Below are 18,701 nucleotides of genomic sequence, written 5' to 3' on the forward strand. Positions count from 1 at the left end.
ATTTTCATTTGTAAGTGGGGCCCAGACCCGCAAACCCACCACATGCTAACTGGCACAAACCAACCGATGTAACAAGGTGACTTACAGAATGCACTTTAATACTGGAATATTTGTTACAAAAGCATTTATTTAAAAACAGCTGTAGAATAAACCCAAGTCGGAGCTGTACAGTTTTTGAAAATATAGCAACAAATTTCCATGGAAGCTAACGCTATAATGCTGCCAGTCAAATTTTACATATCTAACTAAATGCAACAAAAGTGATTAAATCCCTAATTAAACTTAGAGGCCAAATGTTTGATGAGATCAAAAATTTCAGTTGAAACACTGAAAAATATTCCTGGTCATGTTTCAACGCTGCAGTTTTAACAAAAATAAAATAATCACGAAAAAACCCCAAAAAACCCACATAACATTGAAGCGCTGAAGTTATAAAGAAACTGTGAAAAGTTGTTAAAGATCTCTGTACAAACTATCCACCAAAAGGACAGTAAAAAAAAAAAAAATTCAAGTATTTGCTCTCTGCCGCAACCTGAGTTGAGAGGCTGAAAGAGTCCGCGTGATTGGTCCTCCGAAGCATCAGGTGATACGAAGAGAAGAAGGTGTGAAATGAAACCTCTGGTTCTGCAACTGTCGCAACCCCCCCATCACCGCTTCAGCTAACGCTGCTACAATATTCTTCATCCATGAAGCGTGGCTGAAACGAGGATCGGGGCGAATTAACGCTCACGCGCTTTCAAGACGCCGGCGTCTTCTGCTGACTGCCCGCTAGTCATGTGACCTCATCCGTCAGCAGTTTCCCGCCTCCGGCTCCTTAAACGAGTAGAGAGCGTGGAAGTGAGCCTCGTTCTCAGGTGTCATGTTAAGTGGAGTGCTGAACATCCCCCTGAGACAGTGGAGCCTGACGAGCCCCGCCCGGCCCCCCGACACCACCCAGGTGTGGCAGCAAAAGTTGGGACTGAAACGAACCTGAAGAGGAAGCAAATTATTAAGTAAATGATGTTTATGTTGATGCTGTTTGTAGATCTTGAACAAATCATCATCCCAATTGATTTAAGTAGTTTATTTAAGCTCATGAAGACTGACAGTGGTCCAAGTCTGGGCCCCTGAGGAACTCCTCATATTATTCAAGTATTATTGCTGCGATTGCTTTTCCATTCTATTGCTCATCCATACCTTCCATTAGTGTCAATCAATTCTCTTGTCTTTCATTCAATTGTTTACCCATTGGACACAAAGAGCCAGTGTTTGCTCTCTCTCTCTTTTTTAAGAGTGTGTCCCGTGAAGGAGCCGTCCATCATCTCATCCCAGAGGGCGCAGTACCGCCCTCCACTCCAGCGCTCGTAAAATTAAACACATCAAGAGCTGAAATCGCTGCTCTCCATCTCCCACCTCCCCCCGTTCAGCAAGGGGTGACATCTTTCTCATTTTACACATCATTACATTCAGGACTTTACACGCGTGTCCATCAGAGAGGAGAAAAGGACAAGAAGAAGCTCTTCTGCCACCTCTCACCTGATTTCATCCTTCATCTACTAGTGTTTATTCCCCCCTTCCCTCCTCCCCTCTGAGTTGATGAGACATCACACGTGTGTGTGTGTGTGTGTGTGTGTACCTTGTGAAGTGCGCCCAGAGGGGACTCGTCCAGGTTATTCTTGGCCTTTGTCTCCGTGTTTTTCATGCGTTTCCACAGCGCACATCTCTCCCCTCCTGTGAAGTTCCCCTGAGGTCAGGTGACACTTGCGTTACTGATGGTGTCACACGTTTCGTGCACACACCTGTGTTGAGTGTGCTGCCTCATGAATGTGCTGGTTTTTGCGCCTGCGTCCACCCACCACGTTGTTGTCGGACAGCTGCAGGTAGTACTTCCTCGCTGCTTCTTTGTAGGTCTGGATCTGCGGGACAGAATCCTTCCCAGCTGCTGCTGGACTGCTTCCACTTCCATGACTCCCTCCGTCCGCTTCCACCTCTCCTCCTCTCTGTTCTGCGGCAGCACCTTCATCCTCCTCCCCCACTCCCATCTCGTCGTTATTTGCATCATGAGGCACCAGCGATGTGAAGTAGACGGGCTGAACACAGAAGGAAGAAGGTGACTGTTGGCTTCTCGTCACATCCCATTAGCAAAGCGAACGTTAGCCTTCGCCATGGCAACTGAGAGGCATTATTTAAGTAGTCACATTTCCTGTGTTTGCAGCAACTGAGTCATAAAGCTGATCAGCATCAACATCGGAAAGCTGACGGATCTTTGTTGTATACTTACAAAACGTCTCTCCAGTGTGCGTTTAATGTACTGAGGTGTGTGGCATATCTGAGGTAAGACAGCCAGGATGACCTCGCCCAGGCTGTCTGATGTCAGCACGCTGTTCAGCCAGTCGGTGTAGGATATGGACTGCAATGACACAACAGTCACAGCACTAAAGGTCACGACCCTCAGTGAAAATATATAATCAGAGACTAAACCTGTCGTCTGTTTTCAGTTTGGAGCGAGCAGACTAGTTCATTTAATAGTTAGTTCATTAAACCCACAAATAAGCAACAATGGGGGGGGAAACTCCCTTTAAAGGGAGGAAACCAGGCCCAAAGACATGGACACACTCACCCACATGGTCCCCGTTCTTGGTACTGCGAAGTAGGTGCGAAGGTTCAAGTCAATATAATGGACTCCGTGTGAAGAGATCCTTAAACAAACATTCACACTCTTCAAACTTCACAGTGTTTGATAATCGGTTGAAACACTGTAGACAAGCAGGTAAGAGCTGCCCCCTCAGCGCCACAGGTGTTTACTTACGCCGTGTAGACGTTGTCCTGAGCCATCATGACGCCCGGCGCGTTCAGCGGCCAGTAGATTTCATTGGTCAGGCAGCGTTTAAAGGCAGTGATGGGGTTAAACAGCCTCCTCAAATCCCACGTCTTCACGAAGCGGTCCTCTCCTGCTGTCACCAACAGGTGCCTGAGAGTCAGACAGGTGGAATGTGAGGAAAACTCTGATGGGACGGATGGGAAGAGGCTTTTCCGCCAAACGTCTTTTACCCACATTTGAATTGGCTAAAACCACCAAATCCACACTGCTGGAGTGTAATAAATAATGAAATGACGTCCGTTGTCTCCCAGTTTTCCAACTTTTGGAACATTTAACCTTGGGGGTGTGAACCTACCTGGAGGCGGGGCAGAAGGCCAGCGCTCGGACAGCGTGGTCGTGTGCCAGGATGCATCGGTACGGCAGCAGGGAGAGTGACTTGTCCGCCTCTTGCACTCGCAAAAGCGTAGATTTGGAGGTCAGATCCCACAGTCCAACCACACCTGGAGAGAGCGGAGACGTTTATCATGTCAAGCCTGTGAAGATGGCTGGAGATGAGCTATCAGACTGTTGATCCCGTTCAGCCACTCTCACCATCATAGAATCCCACCGCCATGATATTGTGAGGTTTGACAGGCAGCCAGGCCATGGACAGAACCTGCCCGCTCCTGTCGAGGCGAGGGTCTTTAAAGGAGCCCAGCTTCAGCGTCAACACGGCGTCGGTCTGCAGATGACAACAGCATCTCCTCATCTCCTACTGTCGACTTATAACATCAAGCTGGGAGAATTTGAGATAAACGCACTGAAAAAGAATATACCTTGTATACGGGCATCGGCCGGCTGCCTGTGGAGAAACAAAACTCCGAATATTAAAGGGGAAATGTTGAATCATGATGATGTGTAATTAGAAAAGAAGAGACGACGTTACATTGTCACATGCTTTTAGTGGAACAACAAACTGAACATGAACACACAGAATGGCAGCCTGGTGGTAGATCAGCTTAGCTCAGCGGTTGCCACGGCAACAGCAGTGTGTCCTGATGAAGGCTTGGTGTAACGCGCAGGAGAAGTTTCTTTATGACCCGAATGGTGGGCTCAGGAATAATAGCCAGATAAATCCACCAGAAAATAGGTTATAATGCCTCCAGAACTCTTAAAAGACGCTGCGATGTTAGCTAGCTTAGGTGCTGATGAGGTCTCTGCAACGTGTACATTCAGAAGGTTCTGCCTGGGGTTAAAACCACCTCTGATGAGCAGGCTCGGATGCTAGCATGTTAGCATGAGGCTGGAGTGACTGAAGGGAAGATTCTGGCTCTCTGGACGTGAAGGGAGGAGATATACTGAATCGTGGATGACAACGACGCCGTTCATCCTCCTGCGTGTTTAAAAATGATCGCACGTCAAGCACCACTTTCACCGTGATTCTTCTGGGCTTGCCTTGACAATCACTGCTGTATCTAATGGAGTAAAATCCAATAAAAATAATAAAAACAGGAGTCAGTGGGTTCCACATCATTAATTTCCTCTCCTTTAATTTAGATCACTGCCAGTTTAGATCAATACAGTGTCTTCCTCACTCCTCCATCACATCCCCACAGCCTCAGAAAAACACACTCACACTTGAGAAACAGCCTTAAACCTCCTAAATCAAGTCCAAACCGATGTTTAGAACCTGACTCAAACAGAACTTTCTGTCCAGACATGCACTTGTGGTTTAACCACAGATCATTTTAATTTAAAGTCTATTCTATTGTTGTTTGTTTTAGGTGAAGACACAGTGGTAGTAATGTGGAGTTGGGATCCTTGACTGGAACAAATACAGACCTGTTTGTTATTTAAAATGAGCCTCATCTGAGCTGTAACTGTCTTTGTTAATCAGCCTTAAAGCGCAAACCCGTGAGCCTCCATCCTGGCTCACATACAGGAGGTGTCACCTCTTCGGCTCCAAATTCATAGCTTCCAACACTAACAACTGGCTCGGTGATGCATCTTCTTTGTCATTTCAATTATAGATCCTTGTCTGGAGAAGCACGCTGTAAATTATGTGCATTCCCTCCTCTCTTCGGTCTCTCCCCGCTCTCCACACAGCACCTCTGCATCTCCACCCCACCCCTTCTCTATTCTGCAGCTTTTCTAGTCTTGTTCTCTACATTTACTCACTCATTCATTCTAACTCCAATACAGTAATCTGTTGGAAACAACAACAGACAGTGAGGAGACGGTGAGTCGGGGGCCCAAAGGCCAGTTTTTAACGTTCCACACAAGGTGTTATAGCCATCCTAAATACAGAGGATTGAGCCAATTCAAGTTGTCTCATCAGACTGTAAAATTATAGAAACTGCAGGATTGGTGTTTAAAGTCACTTTAAAACTGCAGTGTTCCAATAATCCCAACTATAACCCTGCTCAGAACTCAATATGAGCCAGCCTCCAACATCTGCAGTCAGCATTTGTGAGACCGTATCTTCAAATGTGAGCGCACTGCAACCTTTCTATCCAATAACTATAACCTAGTGTTGACGGGAGGGGCCGGAGAGAGAAGGAAACGGGACCCAATGACCCATACGGCTACAAAATAAAATGGAAACCAGCAGCCATGAAGCAAAAAAGAATGGAAATGTCAGGTTTTATAAGGGGTTTAATGTCCAAACTCTGCACGACATTCTTCCTAATTGTGAAAGTAAGCCAAGTGTAGTACGGCAGACCTGGTTTTCAGCAGGATATATGTTTCATTTGCATATAACAGGCTAAGGCCTGTACACCAGTTTCTCCATCTTGGTTCCCTTTAAAACAATGCAAAGGCAGCAACACGTGATGGAAAAATGGAGCTGATTCTTCTATTTGATTCAAATTAGAGCTCTGCTTTGTTGCATATAATATGGCCCACACACTCTAATTTTCTGGGTACGATGAATGTGGCAGATAAGTCAGCATTAATCTCATTCTCAGTCTTCTATCAGCAGAGACCCAGAGGCAGCTGACACACTCTGAATGGACTGACCGCCGCTGCCAGTGCGGTTGAATGTCAGCAAACAGACTGGAGAGCAGCATGTGTGTGTGTGTGTGTGTGTGTGTGTGTGCATGTGCATGAGATAGATAGAGATAGACTCGCAAGCACTAAATCTTCACCTTCACACCATATGACAAGGGTCTTTATGGATACTGCCCCTCTAACTGCAGTGCTGTTAATTACAATTGTGTCCAAATGACGGATGAGAGGCCATAAGATGCAGTCAGTCAGATTGTGTTTATCAGTTGTCTCTAAATGTTCATACTCGTGGAAGCGAGGCTTCAAGCGAGCGTTTCTAACCGTATTGCACACAGGATGTTATTGTGGTGTGTGTGTGTGTGTGTGTTGGGGTGCAGCTGGGCTGTTTCCAGTAAAAATGTAAAAACAGTGTAGCTGTAGCTGGGACACGAAGACGGAGTGTGAGCGCTCAGAAGGCAACACTGCCCCCTGCTGAACACAGGAAGTCATTTTCCTGCTGTCTGGCTTCCCAGCTAAATTACAATACCTGCATCCATGCTGCCGTTAGCTTCCCTCTGGCTGGAGCGCAGAGCTTCGGGGTGGGGCAGGCTGTAAATGGTGACCACACCAGTGGAGGTGGCCACTGCCAGAAGACCCAGTCTGGGCATGAAAGGAGCCTGTGGGATTTGCTCACATTTCAATATTTTATTCATTCCAAATTGAACCTTGTAATGGCTCTGATAACAACGTACCTTTGCGCCAGAGTTGGGGGGCTCCCAGGCCCCCGCAGGACACCATTTCAGATCCCAGATGAAGCCTTTGTCCTGGGCCAGACCGTAGGCCAAGGTGGGCTGGGAGCTCGGACTGCACAGCAAAGACCAAACGACGATTCATTAACGGTGACATTTAATCACACACAGTTTCTGACTGAGGATTTTCTATATTCTACTGGTTGGTGTTCCACCAGTACCTGCTGTTGAACGTCAGACTGCCCACATCCCACAGCTGAACCAGTCCAGCTTCTGTGTACACTTTGTTGACAAAGTGCTGGTCATCCATGCCTTGATGGCAGGCCAGAGCGATGTACTGGGTCGCCTGGGCTGTGTCAGGCGTGGGACACCACTCCACGGCCCAGACGGGTCCACCTGCAAACAGGGACATGTCCCAGCGATCCGGGTGAGGGGGGGCTGAGGTGAACCTGGTCGGCCACACACAAGCAGAGAGCATGCCACATGAAGCTACAGAACCAAGAAGATTAGAAAAACTTGTTTTTAGCAGAATGAGTCAAACCTGCCGAGTCTTTGCAGAGGCTCGTCCTGCTTCAGGCCAGATCTGGACACTTTAAAAGCAGCTGAGTGAAGTTCCTGAGGCAGATATCTCTCCAGATCACTGACAAACACACAGTACAGATGCAGGTTAAATAATTGGTGGGAGAAAATCCTGCTTGATTATTTAGTATGCATGAATCAAGCAATAAGTGGGTGGAAGGGTCAAAGGTGAAGGGACACAGCTGTCAACGTACAGATATATCCAACCGTGCATCCCTAGTACTACAGATGGAGGTTAAAGGTTATCTCTACCTCTGTGGTACTGGAACCCAGTGGTGGATGGAGGGGCGCCACGTGGGAAATACCCAGCTGCCGTGGTGCTCCGCTCGGCTGTAAAACACAGGCGTCACCCTCAGCTCTTCACTCCTGTTCTCTGCTGATCTGATCTGGTCCAAAATCTGGTGTCAGCTACTTACAACTTCTTGGTGGTCTCGATGGCATCCCACATGGTTTTCATGATGTTGGAGGAGAGCCCATTGGAGGATTTTAAATAGCCAAAAGGCTGCAGGAGAGAGGTGTAACTAACCGGTGCTGTTACAAATGCTCCTAAATTCAGTCTTAATGTACTCACAAATGCCCTGTTGCTGTTGGGGGTTTGACTTTTTCCAATTGTCCTTGAATCCAAGTCCTCTGCGTTGTCATCATCTTCCATGTGCTCCAATTCCTCCTCCTCTTCTTCTTCAGCATCAGGAATAAAGTCCACGTCTTCTGCCGGGTCACTATCGGAATCGGTGCGCTTCCGCTTCGCACCTTTACGGCCTGCAGGAACAGAACGGAGCCATTAGGTCAGGATAATATCATAATTATTAACATATCATCAAACCATAGCGGGTTTCATAATCGGATATCAACATTGCAAGAATCACATGATTAATATGTATATTTAAAGGATGATTAGGACCAATTTGGAGTTTCAATAATTATAAGTTTGAACACTTTTTTTAAATGAGGATCAAAGAAAGTTTAAAGGGAATAAAAGGGTTTCTCAAAGAAAGCATGAAATCTTTATACATTAAAATCTGGACCTTTTCTCCCTTTCACGCTCTTTGGCTCTGCGCCGGCTCCTGGGCAGCTGCCGTCCTCATCAGCTGCTGGCTCTGAGCCGGGTTCCTCGGAGTGGTGGCAGAATACTTCTTTAGCCAAATCACGGAGGTACTTCAAAGCCCTGCATGGAACCGTCACAACATTTACGGAAAAATAAAGCAAAGGTATCGGAGACACAATTTTTACGCTAATGTAAAGTTAACTTAAGTGGGTAGAAGGCATTTCACCATTGAATAGAACATGTAATAACACCTTACTTACGCTTTAGCTGCGCTTCTCCTGCTGCGTCCTGCAGGTTGCATCTCCTCCTCGGGTTCTGTCTGAGCCTCTGGAACCAGTGAGTCTGGTTCCATTACCTGTGTCGGATGCCTCCTCACGTACTTCCTCTTCGGTGTTCCATTTTCCTGCTGTGGAGGATTTCCATCCCCACCTCCCTCAGCTGGGAGCCCATCAGGGTTGACCATCTTTCCGGCTACAGGTTTTCGACCGGGTGTCTTTCTCGGCCTTCCTACCTTTCTAGGAGTTTCCTCCGAGATGTTTCCAGCAGAATCTTGAGCCGTTTTTGCATTTCCATCTAGATGACCTTCTGCAGACTGCAACTGCAGTGGAATCTTAGAGGAAGAGGACGATCTTCCTCGACCTCGGCCTCTTCCTCGGCCTCTTCCTCTCCCCCTTCCTCTCCTTCTTTCTCCTTCACTCCTTGGAGGTGTTTTTTGGCCCTGTGGTTTGTCTTGTTCAGTCTCATAGTCCAAATATTTAGAATTTTTCTTACGCTGTCTTGCTGTGGGGCTGGTCATTAATTCAGCAACCTCTTCTGGTCGCTTCCCCTGACCTGAAAGGAAACATGGTTTGTACCTTTGTAAAATCCAACATATCTGGAAAGGTTTCTTTTTTAGTATTAATCAAAGATCATGGGTGCAAACAACAACCCCACCTTCGATCTGAAAACAACATTTCTGTATTTTGGAGCAAATATTTTGATCCCGATATGCCGGCACTGTCCGAGCAGTGGGGTTTTTAGAATCCTTCATACCTTGACCAGAGTCAGAGGGGGGAGTTGTGGGCCCATCCATCAGGTTGGTTGTGTTGTTGCTGCGTTGTCAGGTGTCTCTTCATATGTTGATCAGTATTTTGTTGTCGACGGTGTTGTCAACTGTTCAAGCAACACGCAGAAATCAGGATAATTTTCCAGCTCTAAGATCTACTGTCAAAGGCATCGAAGGAGGCAAAAGAAGCCAGATGTTCAATTCTTTACCTGTTGCTTGAATATATAATACAACACATATGGATTTACTTATAATTGGGTTCCTGGCGTGTATGGTGTGACTTCAAATCTTGATTTTAGTGCAGATCAGACATAATTGCTGACAAACAATTAGACAACAAACATTTTGCAATACGCCGTCACATATTTCTAAAATGGATCAATAATATGGATCAGCAATATTTCATCATAAGTGTCTTCATCCTCCTCCTCATTCACATATCAAATCGCTTTCACTTCAACCAGATTACGCGCTGTCAAGTGTAAATGAGAAAAAGATGAAAACTTAATATCTACGTGGCGCTTGTAAAATCGACGCGTAGTTCAAGTGCCATTCATAAAGATTAGCTTAACATTTAAGTAGTAAACTTCTCTTTTATTGAGCGTTCTTCTAATCACCGTGGAAGCTAATGCCACATTAGCTAAGGCTAACTGGCTAAAGTAGATGTAGTTTGCGGAACTTTCCTGGGTGGCGTTTATGACCAACCTACTTTATAAAACCATATGGTACCAAAATGTGACCCAGAAAAGCACCGGCCCCGTTAAAAGCTCACCCTGCTCGTCATGGAGACTTTCTTCCCCGGTGGCGGAGGCAGAACCGCCTCGTCAACCAAGCCGAGGAGGCAGCAGCCGGTCACTGAGATCGAATCCCAGACTCTACTACCAGGAAAGACCCCGTAGAATATCACCGGTGATGTGGATACAATTACATTCCTGCGTTTTTCTTTACCTGGTGTGAAAATACAAACGTTCCTGTCTATGTGTCACCGGTTTCAGGGTGCTGAGGATCACATTCCGCTAACAGCAGACCGCCATGTTTACTGTATGGGGACGCTGACCACACCGCCCCCTATCAACAGCGCCTGGAATTACACCAATGAACCGACGCTGCTGCGGGCCCAGGGCCGTACACAAGGGAGCGGGGTCAGGGCCCACAGAATCCAGTAATATTGTAAAGACTAATGCTTGTTCTTGCAAAAGAATAATCCTCTAAATATTAATTGTAATTTCCAAGTCCCTGTTTAGCATAATCTCAGTGACAGACTGGGCTCATCGTGAGTACTTTTCTGACATTTTTCCCTTAATATTTCTGGAATAAAACACGTCACATTAGCTGTTACAAAAGTTTCCACCTTACAGTATCTGAACTTGTGGGCACAAAAATTGAAAAGAATGTTTTCCCCCCAATATTCCGTGGTTACAGCAACACTGCTGGCACTACCAAATAGCAGCATATTCAATGTGCAGGTTATTAAAGTTGGGCTGGCAAAGACCAAGTGGAACATTAGGTGGTTTATTAACGTCTTCACAAATGACACAAGACTACTGACTCTGCCTATGTTCAGCAGACATTATATATGGTACGCTGTCTAACTAGCAACAAACAGGAAGTGAAAATTCCTCTTTTGGCACTAAAACACTATAATCTGACCTTGTATAATTATCATTAATAAATGAATAAAGAAGAGACTTCTTGTAGTCTTGTTGTCAAGGTGATGATGCGTGGCAATATGTTAGGTTCCTTAACTGTTGAGATCTACTTTTTTGCAGTCTGGTAACTGTGACACTGGATTATAGACAGAAGAGAATGCTAAACTGCACTTGTGCCAGTTTAAAAATGAAAAGTCTTTCCTGACCACAGTGATGTAAGAGCAGGAAGAGACGAGGTCAGAGAGACCCTGGGAGAACTGACCACTAGCTATCACAGCCTACGAGGAAACCGGACATTTCAAACATTACCTAGCTAGAAAATGCACAAAATTAATTGTACATCAAAGAGATGTGAAGTATGAAGTTACACATACCATAATTGAGGCACAAAATCTTTTCAGACATTCTCACTTTCTAAAAAAAAAGAAAAAAAAGGGAGAGTTGCTTCCTCTTTAAATGTTAACATAAGAAACCACAAAAGGTTACTCAAGACACGTGGGGAACACAAAAAAAAAAAAACACGTTTTCCACAGATCAGCACACAAACGGCTCTTCTTCACATCTTCGTCCTTCATCACTGAAAAGGTTTCCTCATTTAAAAAATAACTGCAGTTACTGTGTTGGCGAAGCTACTAAAATATGCATAAATCCCAATAGCGAATATTCCCAATATTCAATCAAAAGATTGTTTATATTTCTGATCTTTTCATTAAGATCTTGGTCAATAAATCTGGCCATGCTGTAATCCCAGCTTCTAATGTAAATTCAATTCTAATTCTACACCCGTTGAGCTAATTATTAGAAATTCAACTTGTTTTTGCCCCTGATAGTCTTTTTGTTAAATGAATAAATGATGAAATATTACTGAACTCTGCTGTAATGAATTCAGACACTGAAGACTCGTGACAACAACACGGTCTCCCTCAGTTAACATCTGCACTGGTGCATGATGGGAACTCAGATCTATTAAGCATCTCTGTGTCGACCTGATGAAGGTCAGTTGTTCAGGTTTCCACTGGTTGATCTGTCGCTGCCTCCGATTGACCCGCTGAACCACCGTCGATGAAGCGAAATGCATCCTTGCTCTTTTCCTCAGCCTCCTCCACCTCCCTCCTCTCCTCCAGTGTCGCTCCAGGGTCTTCCTCAGCCTTCTCCATCTGCTCTGGGTCGTACTCAGGCACCAGCTCTTCTTCTTTCTGGTTCATTTCCACCCACACGGATCCAGGTGGAGGCTCTAGCTGGATGTAGTGGAGCAGCTGCTGCTGGGGCTGGGCGTCCACCAATGGAGGGGGGTTCTGCTGATCCTGATGGAGATACTGGGTCTGGTGCTGGAGGTGATGCAGCGGCTGCAGGGGTTGCTGGAGCTGCTGATGGTGGGGACAGTGGTGATGCTGAAGGTGACTGTGGTGGTACCGGTCCAACCCCTGCTTGGCCACATTATGCACAAAATCCCTGGACTGGTTCTTAAGGAACTTCTCAAACTTCTTGAAGGCTTTTTTGTTCGTCACAAACCAGTCCTGCATAGGGCAGAAATGCAAATGTTAGGAGAAAAACCTGCCGTGCATCACAGGACGGCGAGCAGAGCAGAACATCCGATACCTCCGAGTGGATAGAGTTGATGTGGTATTTGACTCCACTTTCAGAGTTGAACTCTTTATTGCAGATCAGACACCTGTACTTTCCTGCCTCAAATTCACCCTGAGATCACAGGAAATACCATCACTCGGAATGTCAGCCACAAAAAATGATTCATCAGACGTGTGAACAATCTTCAAGCGTCCCAGATCTACACCAGGCAGTTCCTGCTTCTGTCCACAGACCAGGGTCACTCAGGGATGTTTCAGAGTTAAAGAAAGATGCCGACGTACCTTCGTACACAGTCCCAGATGAGCCTTCAGCCCCGACACACTGGTGTAGGTGGAGCAACAACCCTGCAACAGTTACCAGCAGCTTCAGTTACAGAAGGAAATAACCCCAAAAGAAGACATTTTTAGAATATCCAGAAGATTATAAACTGACCATAAATAGGTCTTTTTGTTCCATTAACGGCACACATTAATCTGCAGTTCCACTGTCAAATGTTGGGAACATGTGATCAATAACTGATCACTGTTGATTCTCTGCATCAGTCTGTGGTCCAGCTCATGTTGGCAGACTTATCAAGTCCAGTAAAAAGAACCCTCCAGAGATTTTGTGCGATGTCATCATGAAAACATGTGTTTCTTCCTAACAATGACTGTTTTTAGACTGCCAGATTATAATAGAACGTTTTAGGCAGATTATTTTGAGGGTGTCTGTGGATCAATCTGATTAATCACAATTCAGACACGGGACCCAGCAATTCAAGTGTTCTTCATTCACATCAGAGATAAATGAAAGGTGGATAAAAGGTGGATGTACTGTGCACATTTCTGTACAGCAGAGCTCCCAGGCCAGACTGGAGCCTGCAGGCAGCTCAGGGGGACTTCAGTGAATACCTGCTCCCTCTCTTTCCCACTTCCTAAACCCCTGAAGTGGGTCAGCAGCTGTAATTTTCTGTCACTGTTCTTCCATTAATGCATTTATACATTTTTTATGGCCCTTTTGAGTTTAAGATGAAGCATCTTCTACCTGGTTGGGACATTTGACCTTCCTCCGCAGCTTCACCTCATTCTTCCACTTCCTCAGCACATCTTGGCTGAAGGCGGGCAGGCCCGGCCGGGCGTACTTCAACTACGAGACATAAAAACGTGAACGAGCACAACAGAATGTCCCGCGTCTGTCCTTCCAGATGTCCTCACCTTTTTATCATCAGGCACCAGGTCCGACTGAAACTTCCTCTTGGGCCAGTCTTTGGGCAGCTCATTGTTGGCGATCTCAGCCAGGTGAAAGTTGGCCACCTGGGCCGAGGCTCGCTGCACCCGACCACTGGCCGTCCTCTCCGGGTTGGCCTCACTCTGAGCATTCTGGGCCTCATCTTCATCGCTCTTCAGCGGCATCTGTGAAGGTGTTGGGTGGAAGGAGAAAATAGCATCCATACATTATATCATTCTCATTTGTTACTTTATATTCACTGTTTTTTATAATGTTGTGTTGATTAGGTAAATACTGTCATATAAAAAGGATATTTTGTTACTGGCATCACTTATTTCACTATCATTTTACGGCAATTACCATCTATAACACCACTTCTATTGCTGTTTTAATTGTAAATGGTGGTAGAAGTGGTGCAAGTAATGACAGAAACCCGAGTTGATGTCATTTAAATTGGAATTCTCACACTATATTATTACTTATCTTTCATGCACTTCTTGGACCTTCAGTCCTCATACCTCCTGCCATACCTCCTACAGAATTTATTTGGATTACATACATTTGGAAATAAGCAGAGTCCTGCAGAGCGCTGACTTATTATTATTCCGTTTACAGGAATCACTGAACTACTGCTCATAAGTAGTCAGATCTTTGTAACTGAAGGTGAAAATCCCATTGTGACGTCGCTGACCTGGTCTTGAAGCTATTTGCATGTGCCTGAGAGCACAAGTGGCGTTGGGTGCTGTGACTCACAGGAGCGTGCTCCGATCTCAGGTGATACTCCAGACCCGCTTTGGACTTGTAGGGTTTCCCACAGTGGGAGCAGTTGAGCAGCAGCTTCTCCAGCTCAGACTCCTGCTTCCCACACTTCCTCATGTGGTACACGTATCCCATGATGCTGCTGAATGCCGCGTTGCAGCCCTGACAGAAAAGTTGAAGGTTGGAGCTCCTCATCCTGATGCATCTCACCACAAACAGCTAGTTTACCTCTTTGGAGCATTTTAACTTTCCGAGTCTCTTCAGGATTTTGCGTAGTTTCTCTTTGATCACACGATCGTCCAGGTCCTTGGCGTCATTTGACAAGGGCTAAAACCAGTTTTAATGAAACTATTAGGAGAGAAAGAGTGAAATAGAAGAGGTCTGGAGGTCTGACGGTCGTTACCAGGTGGCTGTGGTCGGCCATGATGTGATACTTCATCCCTGTGGACGACTTCAGCTGCTTCCCACAGTGCTGGCAGGTAAAAGGTTGCTGCACATCAGGTTAAATAAAAGACAAACTTAATCACCAACTAATTAAATCACCAATTCTTTAAAAGGCCTCCCTAAAAAGGCCTTATTTGAATAAATGTGGGCTGATGTTTGTGTTAGCGGCTCAAGCTCTGATTCTCTGTAGTGTTTGGCTGCTCAGGGCTCACCTGTCTGCAGTTCTCCATGTGCTTCTTCAGACCTTCAACCGTCTTCCTGCTCACACTTTTACACTTTGGACAACTGACTCTGCCTTTGGCCACAATCTGGATTTGCCAGCGCTCCTCCTCACTTCCTGGAAAAGTAAAAAGGAGAAAGTTGTTTTTTGAGCAATAATGTTGGGGTCATTTTTGGAATTCGTGAAGTCGTAACACGTGTTCCCTCTCTCCACCTGCAGGGTAGGTAGGAGGATCCTTTTTGATGGAGCTGACGGGGGGTTTCTGCTCATCGCTCCGATGCAGTGTGGACCCTTCACAAACACCGGCTCCATGCAAACCTGAAATAACATACCGATCCAGTTCCTGTCATTTAATCTAAAAAATAAAAGCATGTGGCGAGGAAGAAAAAGAAATAACACTGGTAAATTCAGATTTTTTTTTTTTTTGCTCAGATCAACTTTATTGTCCAGCAACACATTTATATATTCTTGGATGGCTTTCACATGACACACATGTGAGACTCTTTTCATGTGTTTGTGTATGTGTGTGTGTGTGTGATGTGATGAAAGCCATCCAGGTGTTTTCTGTGTTTTTGAGGCACATGACATGTCTACTAATGATGGTGGGATGGTTGATGACCACCAAAGCAATCAGGACAAAACAGTGAGGGGTTTTACTTACGAGGTTGTCTGACCCCTGGAGGCCAAGAGGAGTCAGGAGGGGGGCTCAGCTCCACAGATCCTCTCTGGACTTTCTTCATGTTCAACTCTACACAGAACAAACAGAGAATGAGGTCACTCAATGAGCGTTGGACCAAAATACAGTTTGAAAACTATTTATTAATCTAGAAGTCTTTCAATATGAAATGCGTGATTGATAAGAGCCCACCAGGTCTCCATATGTGCTCTCGGTCTCTGCTGGTCTCACTCCAGGTTTGGTCCTGGTTTTGACCGGATCCCCAGACCTGCTCTGTCCCCGAGGAGCCCTGACCCCCTGCTGGATCTCTGTCTGCACCCCAAGCCTGATTGTGGCCTTCGTCTCCATCAGATACCCAGTCCTCCACAGGACCTTGTTCCTGACACACCACCCATACTGTTTCCACTCCGTCTTGTTCTTGGCTCCTGCCAGGAATCCATGTCTGGTCTGGAGGGAAGTGACCTACCCGGTCCCTGCCGGAGTTCCACATCTGGTCCTGGGTTTGATCTCCACCTGTGGCCACGGGGTTCCTCCTGTCCTTCCTGATGTTACAGTTCTTACCCTGAGGCAGGTGCTGCTTTTTGCTTGTCTCTGGACCCTGAGTCCACACATTTTTTGCCCTCAGTCTTGGAGAGAGCCGCGGAGTAGGTGGAGCCATTGACCCAGGGTCAGTCCCATTAGAAAGTCCTCCTGATGACTTCACCGAGCAGCTGCTGGTGGGGTGATCTACTGCTTCTGTGGCAAGATCGTTGAACCTGTTTCAGAGAAAATGGATCCATTATTTTTATTATTGTTTCAAAGTTATGAGGTGACTTCTTGAAGTTTCTCACCTGAACAGTCTATCTGCGGCTCATCAGGTGTTTCTTACCTTTTTTTGCCGTAAGGTCTTTTCATCTTTAGAGGCTCGTGGGATTGAGGCTCATCATTCTGCAGGACAGAAATAGATGATGCCTCTAACCGGCCAGTTTCACAACAGCAAAACAGCATATTCAGTGAACGGGTTCATCCTTACTTTGACTAATCCAACTGAATTCAGTTCACAGGTTCTCTGTGGCATCCGTTTAGAAGCTGCAGGAGAAACTAAATTGACGTAAAAAGGGAAAAAAATACATGTATGAAAACTAACGGTTTGATTACCTGGACACGGTTCACCACTTTTAGATTGTGACTTGACACATTTCTTCTTTCTGAGCACATATAATGGTGACATATCCTCCCCGCTGTGAGAAGGGTCCATTCCAGGTGCACAAACACCATGTGGAAGCTATGGCTGTAAAAACAGGACAGAAAACATCGACATACGTGACCTCTTCTGCTGCAACAGATGTGCTCTTCTGCTGACCAGCTGACAGAAATAAAATAAATATAACACATGCAACCCTTGATTTGTCTCATACTCGTTATTTTTAAGTTTTCCTGTCACAACGGGGAAAAAAATCTACAATTTCCACGAGTAACTTTCAACAAACACAAGTGAACTGCTGTATGTATATTTTCAACTTTTGTTCCTGTTTAGAATCAATGTTATTTATTTATAACTTCTGCACAGAGATTGGTTCCCGAAAAAACTGTGTGAAATATTACCATCACGCAGGACGTTTAACTGCAAATCTATCCGTGGGGAAATCACAGAATACACAAGATGAGGACAGAACAGTCAAAAGAGAAGTACTCGTTTTTGCAGTATCCCCATTAAAACTGTTATTCCCGAGCTGGAGCGCACACACTTGAATCCACCATCATTGAAAGCGAACAAATTGTTATGTTTTTTTTTTATGACGTCAGACATAAAAACGAGTCGGACACTGCAGTTTAAACAAATCTGGTGTTGGTTAGTTAACCTGCTGCTCCCTGGTTTCCATTGTTTCCTGGCGGTTGGAGAAATACAGTGGTGACCGACGAAGCCTACCGTCCTACAGCTCACTCCCCCTGGAAGCACCCACTGCCTCCATGTCGTTCAGTCTGGCCTCCTCTGTCGCCTTCCCTTCCGGCAGCGAAACCCCCTAGGAGAGGCTAACGTCCAGGAAGGCCCGGGGCGGCTGTTAGGAACACTCCGGCGTTCAAGTTCGTGTCGATAGGAGGCAGACGAATCTCCACGCTGCTTCTGGCTGATGTGCAGCAGAATACAACACTCTCCCTGCTGCATCTGCTGTTGCCTTAACGGTCTGTCGTTAATTCGGCCACTCTTCCATGACCGACGTGGTTTCAACAAGTGTGAGGCGCAAGAAATGGAGGGAGTACTGGTAGGAATTACGTAATTTTTTGTAAGGTTATCTGTGCATGGAGGGATATATATTCATCTGTGGGTGGAAAATTGAAACCTCTTAAAAAGTGAACTTAGAATATCCTGAAATGTAAGCTGCCGTTTTCCGTTGGTTGGGCCCTTTGCAGCTAGACTTGTTTATCAGTCAGTAGCTGGCAAAGCGACGTAATAATGCAACGTCACAATAATGCGACGCAGTGTTGAAATGTTTCATGATGCAAATAAAGCACAAGTCGTCTCTCCTCGTGTGTAATTTGGGCTTGGTCGCATTAGAAAAAAAGCAAAGATTATATTCAGTGATCAAAAATACGAGCAGACGTTGAAGGCAGCAGCAGCCAGCAGGTGGGCGTGTCCTCCCGCGAGCAGTCTTCCGGTGAGAGGTCGACAGCATCAGCGGGCAGGTCAACATTTTCATTAAAGTGATCCAACTTTAGCCAGATTTCAGCACTATTGAATACGTTTTTCATGTTTAATTTCTACGAATTTACCTGTAATCTTGGGCCAAAAATCAACGTGAGTGGTTTTTAGATTTAATAAAAGAAGGGTTTTTTTTATGAAAGATTATTTTCTCTACAGTCTATTGCTTGGCAGTTTTAAAATTTTGTTGAATTTTATGCTGTCATCCTCCATCTGTGTTCATGTTTATCATCATTGCACTTACTCTGTAATGTCATCAACAGGAAAGTAAAGGCCAGTCACATCCAGGAAGGAGCTC

The 18,701-nt window shown here is 45.6% G+C and overlaps 2 protein-coding genes across 5 annotated transcripts; both read right to left on the reverse strand.

The window, feature by feature from the left end:
- Nucleotides 1-77: 77 nt before the first annotated feature.
- gtf3c2 (general transcription factor IIIC, polypeptide 2, beta) lies at nucleotides 78-10,057 on the reverse strand. 2 transcript variants are annotated; one of them, XM_011611764.2, is made up of 20 exons: nucleotides 9,955-10,057; nucleotides 9,170-9,289; nucleotides 8,398-8,968; nucleotides 8,118-8,257; nucleotides 7,664-7,851; nucleotides 7,509-7,594; nucleotides 7,345-7,422; nucleotides 7,055-7,153; nucleotides 6,735-6,962; nucleotides 6,517-6,628; nucleotides 6,312-6,441; nucleotides 3,616-3,641; nucleotides 3,392-3,521; nucleotides 3,156-3,300; nucleotides 2,789-2,950; nucleotides 2,600-2,678; nucleotides 2,261-2,389; nucleotides 1,836-2,069; nucleotides 1,616-1,723; nucleotides 78-969 (listed from the first exon to the last, which is right to left on the reverse strand). In XM_011611764.2, the coding sequence occupies exons 2-20, from the start codon at nucleotides 9,207-9,209 to the stop codon at nucleotides 790-792; spliced, it is 2,865 nt and encodes a 954-aa protein (XP_011610066.2). In that variant the 5' UTR covers nucleotides 9,210-9,289; nucleotides 9,955-10,057; the 3' UTR covers nucleotides 78-789. The 2 variants fall into 2 exon arrangements, with proteins under 2 accessions (XP_011610066.2, XP_011610069.2); XM_011611767.2 differs by having other exon boundaries at nucleotides 9,170-9,340; nucleotides 9,955-10,046.
- Nucleotides 10,058-10,674: 617 nt separating this feature from the next.
- Nucleotides 10,675-17,772, reverse strand: LOC101074422 (zinc finger protein 512-like). 3 transcript variants are annotated; one of them, XM_011611761.2, is made up of 16 exons: nucleotides 17,633-17,772; nucleotides 16,861-16,993; nucleotides 16,736-16,791; nucleotides 16,592-16,650; nucleotides 15,916-16,478; nucleotides 15,709-15,795; nucleotides 15,261-15,365; nucleotides 15,040-15,164; nucleotides 14,787-14,873; nucleotides 14,612-14,710; nucleotides 14,378-14,545; nucleotides 13,612-13,809; nucleotides 13,442-13,543; nucleotides 12,700-12,762; nucleotides 12,431-12,529; nucleotides 10,675-12,348 (listed from the first exon to the last, which is right to left on the reverse strand). In XM_011611761.2, exons 2-16 carry the CDS (start codon nucleotides 16,958-16,960, stop codon nucleotides 11,836-11,838), a joined length of 2,424 nt encoding a protein of 807 aa, XP_011610063.1. In that variant the 5' UTR covers nucleotides 16,961-16,993; nucleotides 17,633-17,772; the 3' UTR covers nucleotides 10,675-11,835. The 3 variants fall into 3 exon arrangements, with proteins under 3 accessions (XP_011610063.1, XP_011610064.1, XP_011610065.1); XM_011611762.2 differs by having other exon boundaries at nucleotides 17,565-17,704; XM_011611763.2 differs by lacking the exons at nucleotides 16,861-16,993; nucleotides 17,633-17,772 and having other exon boundaries at nucleotides 16,554-16,650.
- Nucleotides 17,773-18,701: the final 929 nt, after the last annotated feature.

The sequence above is a fragment of the Takifugu rubripes genome, chromosome 16, assembly GCF_901000725.2.
Source record: "Takifugu rubripes chromosome 16, fTakRub1.2, whole genome shotgun sequence".
Lineage (NCBI taxonomy): Eukaryota > Metazoa > Chordata > Actinopteri > Tetraodontiformes > Tetraodontidae > Takifugu > Takifugu rubripes.

Coding starts and splice junctions, on each gene's coding strand:
- gtf3c2 (XM_011611764.2), bottom strand. CDS start 9,209: ATGGATGGGCCCACAACTCCCCCCTCTGACTCTGGTCAAG. Junction 7,595..7,663: donor CCAACAGCAACAGGGCATTT/GTGAGTACATTA, acceptor TCTCTCCTGCAG/CCTTTTGGCTATTTAAAATC. Junction 2,951..3,155: donor GCCTTCTGCCCCGCCTCCAG/GTAGGTTCACAC, acceptor TCTGACTCTCAG/GCACCTGTTGGTGACAGCAG.
- LOC101074422 (XM_011611761.2), bottom strand. CDS start 16,960: ATGGACCCTTCTCACAGCGGGGAGGATATGTCACCATTATATGTGCTC. Junction 13,544..13,611: donor TGGTGCCTGATGATAAAAAG/GTGAGGACATCT, acceptor TATGTCTCGTAG/TTGAAGTACGCCCGGCCGGG. Junction 12,349..12,430: donor TCAACTCTATCCACTCGGAG/GTATCGGATGTT, acceptor TGCCCTATGCAG/GACTGGTTTGTGACGAACAA.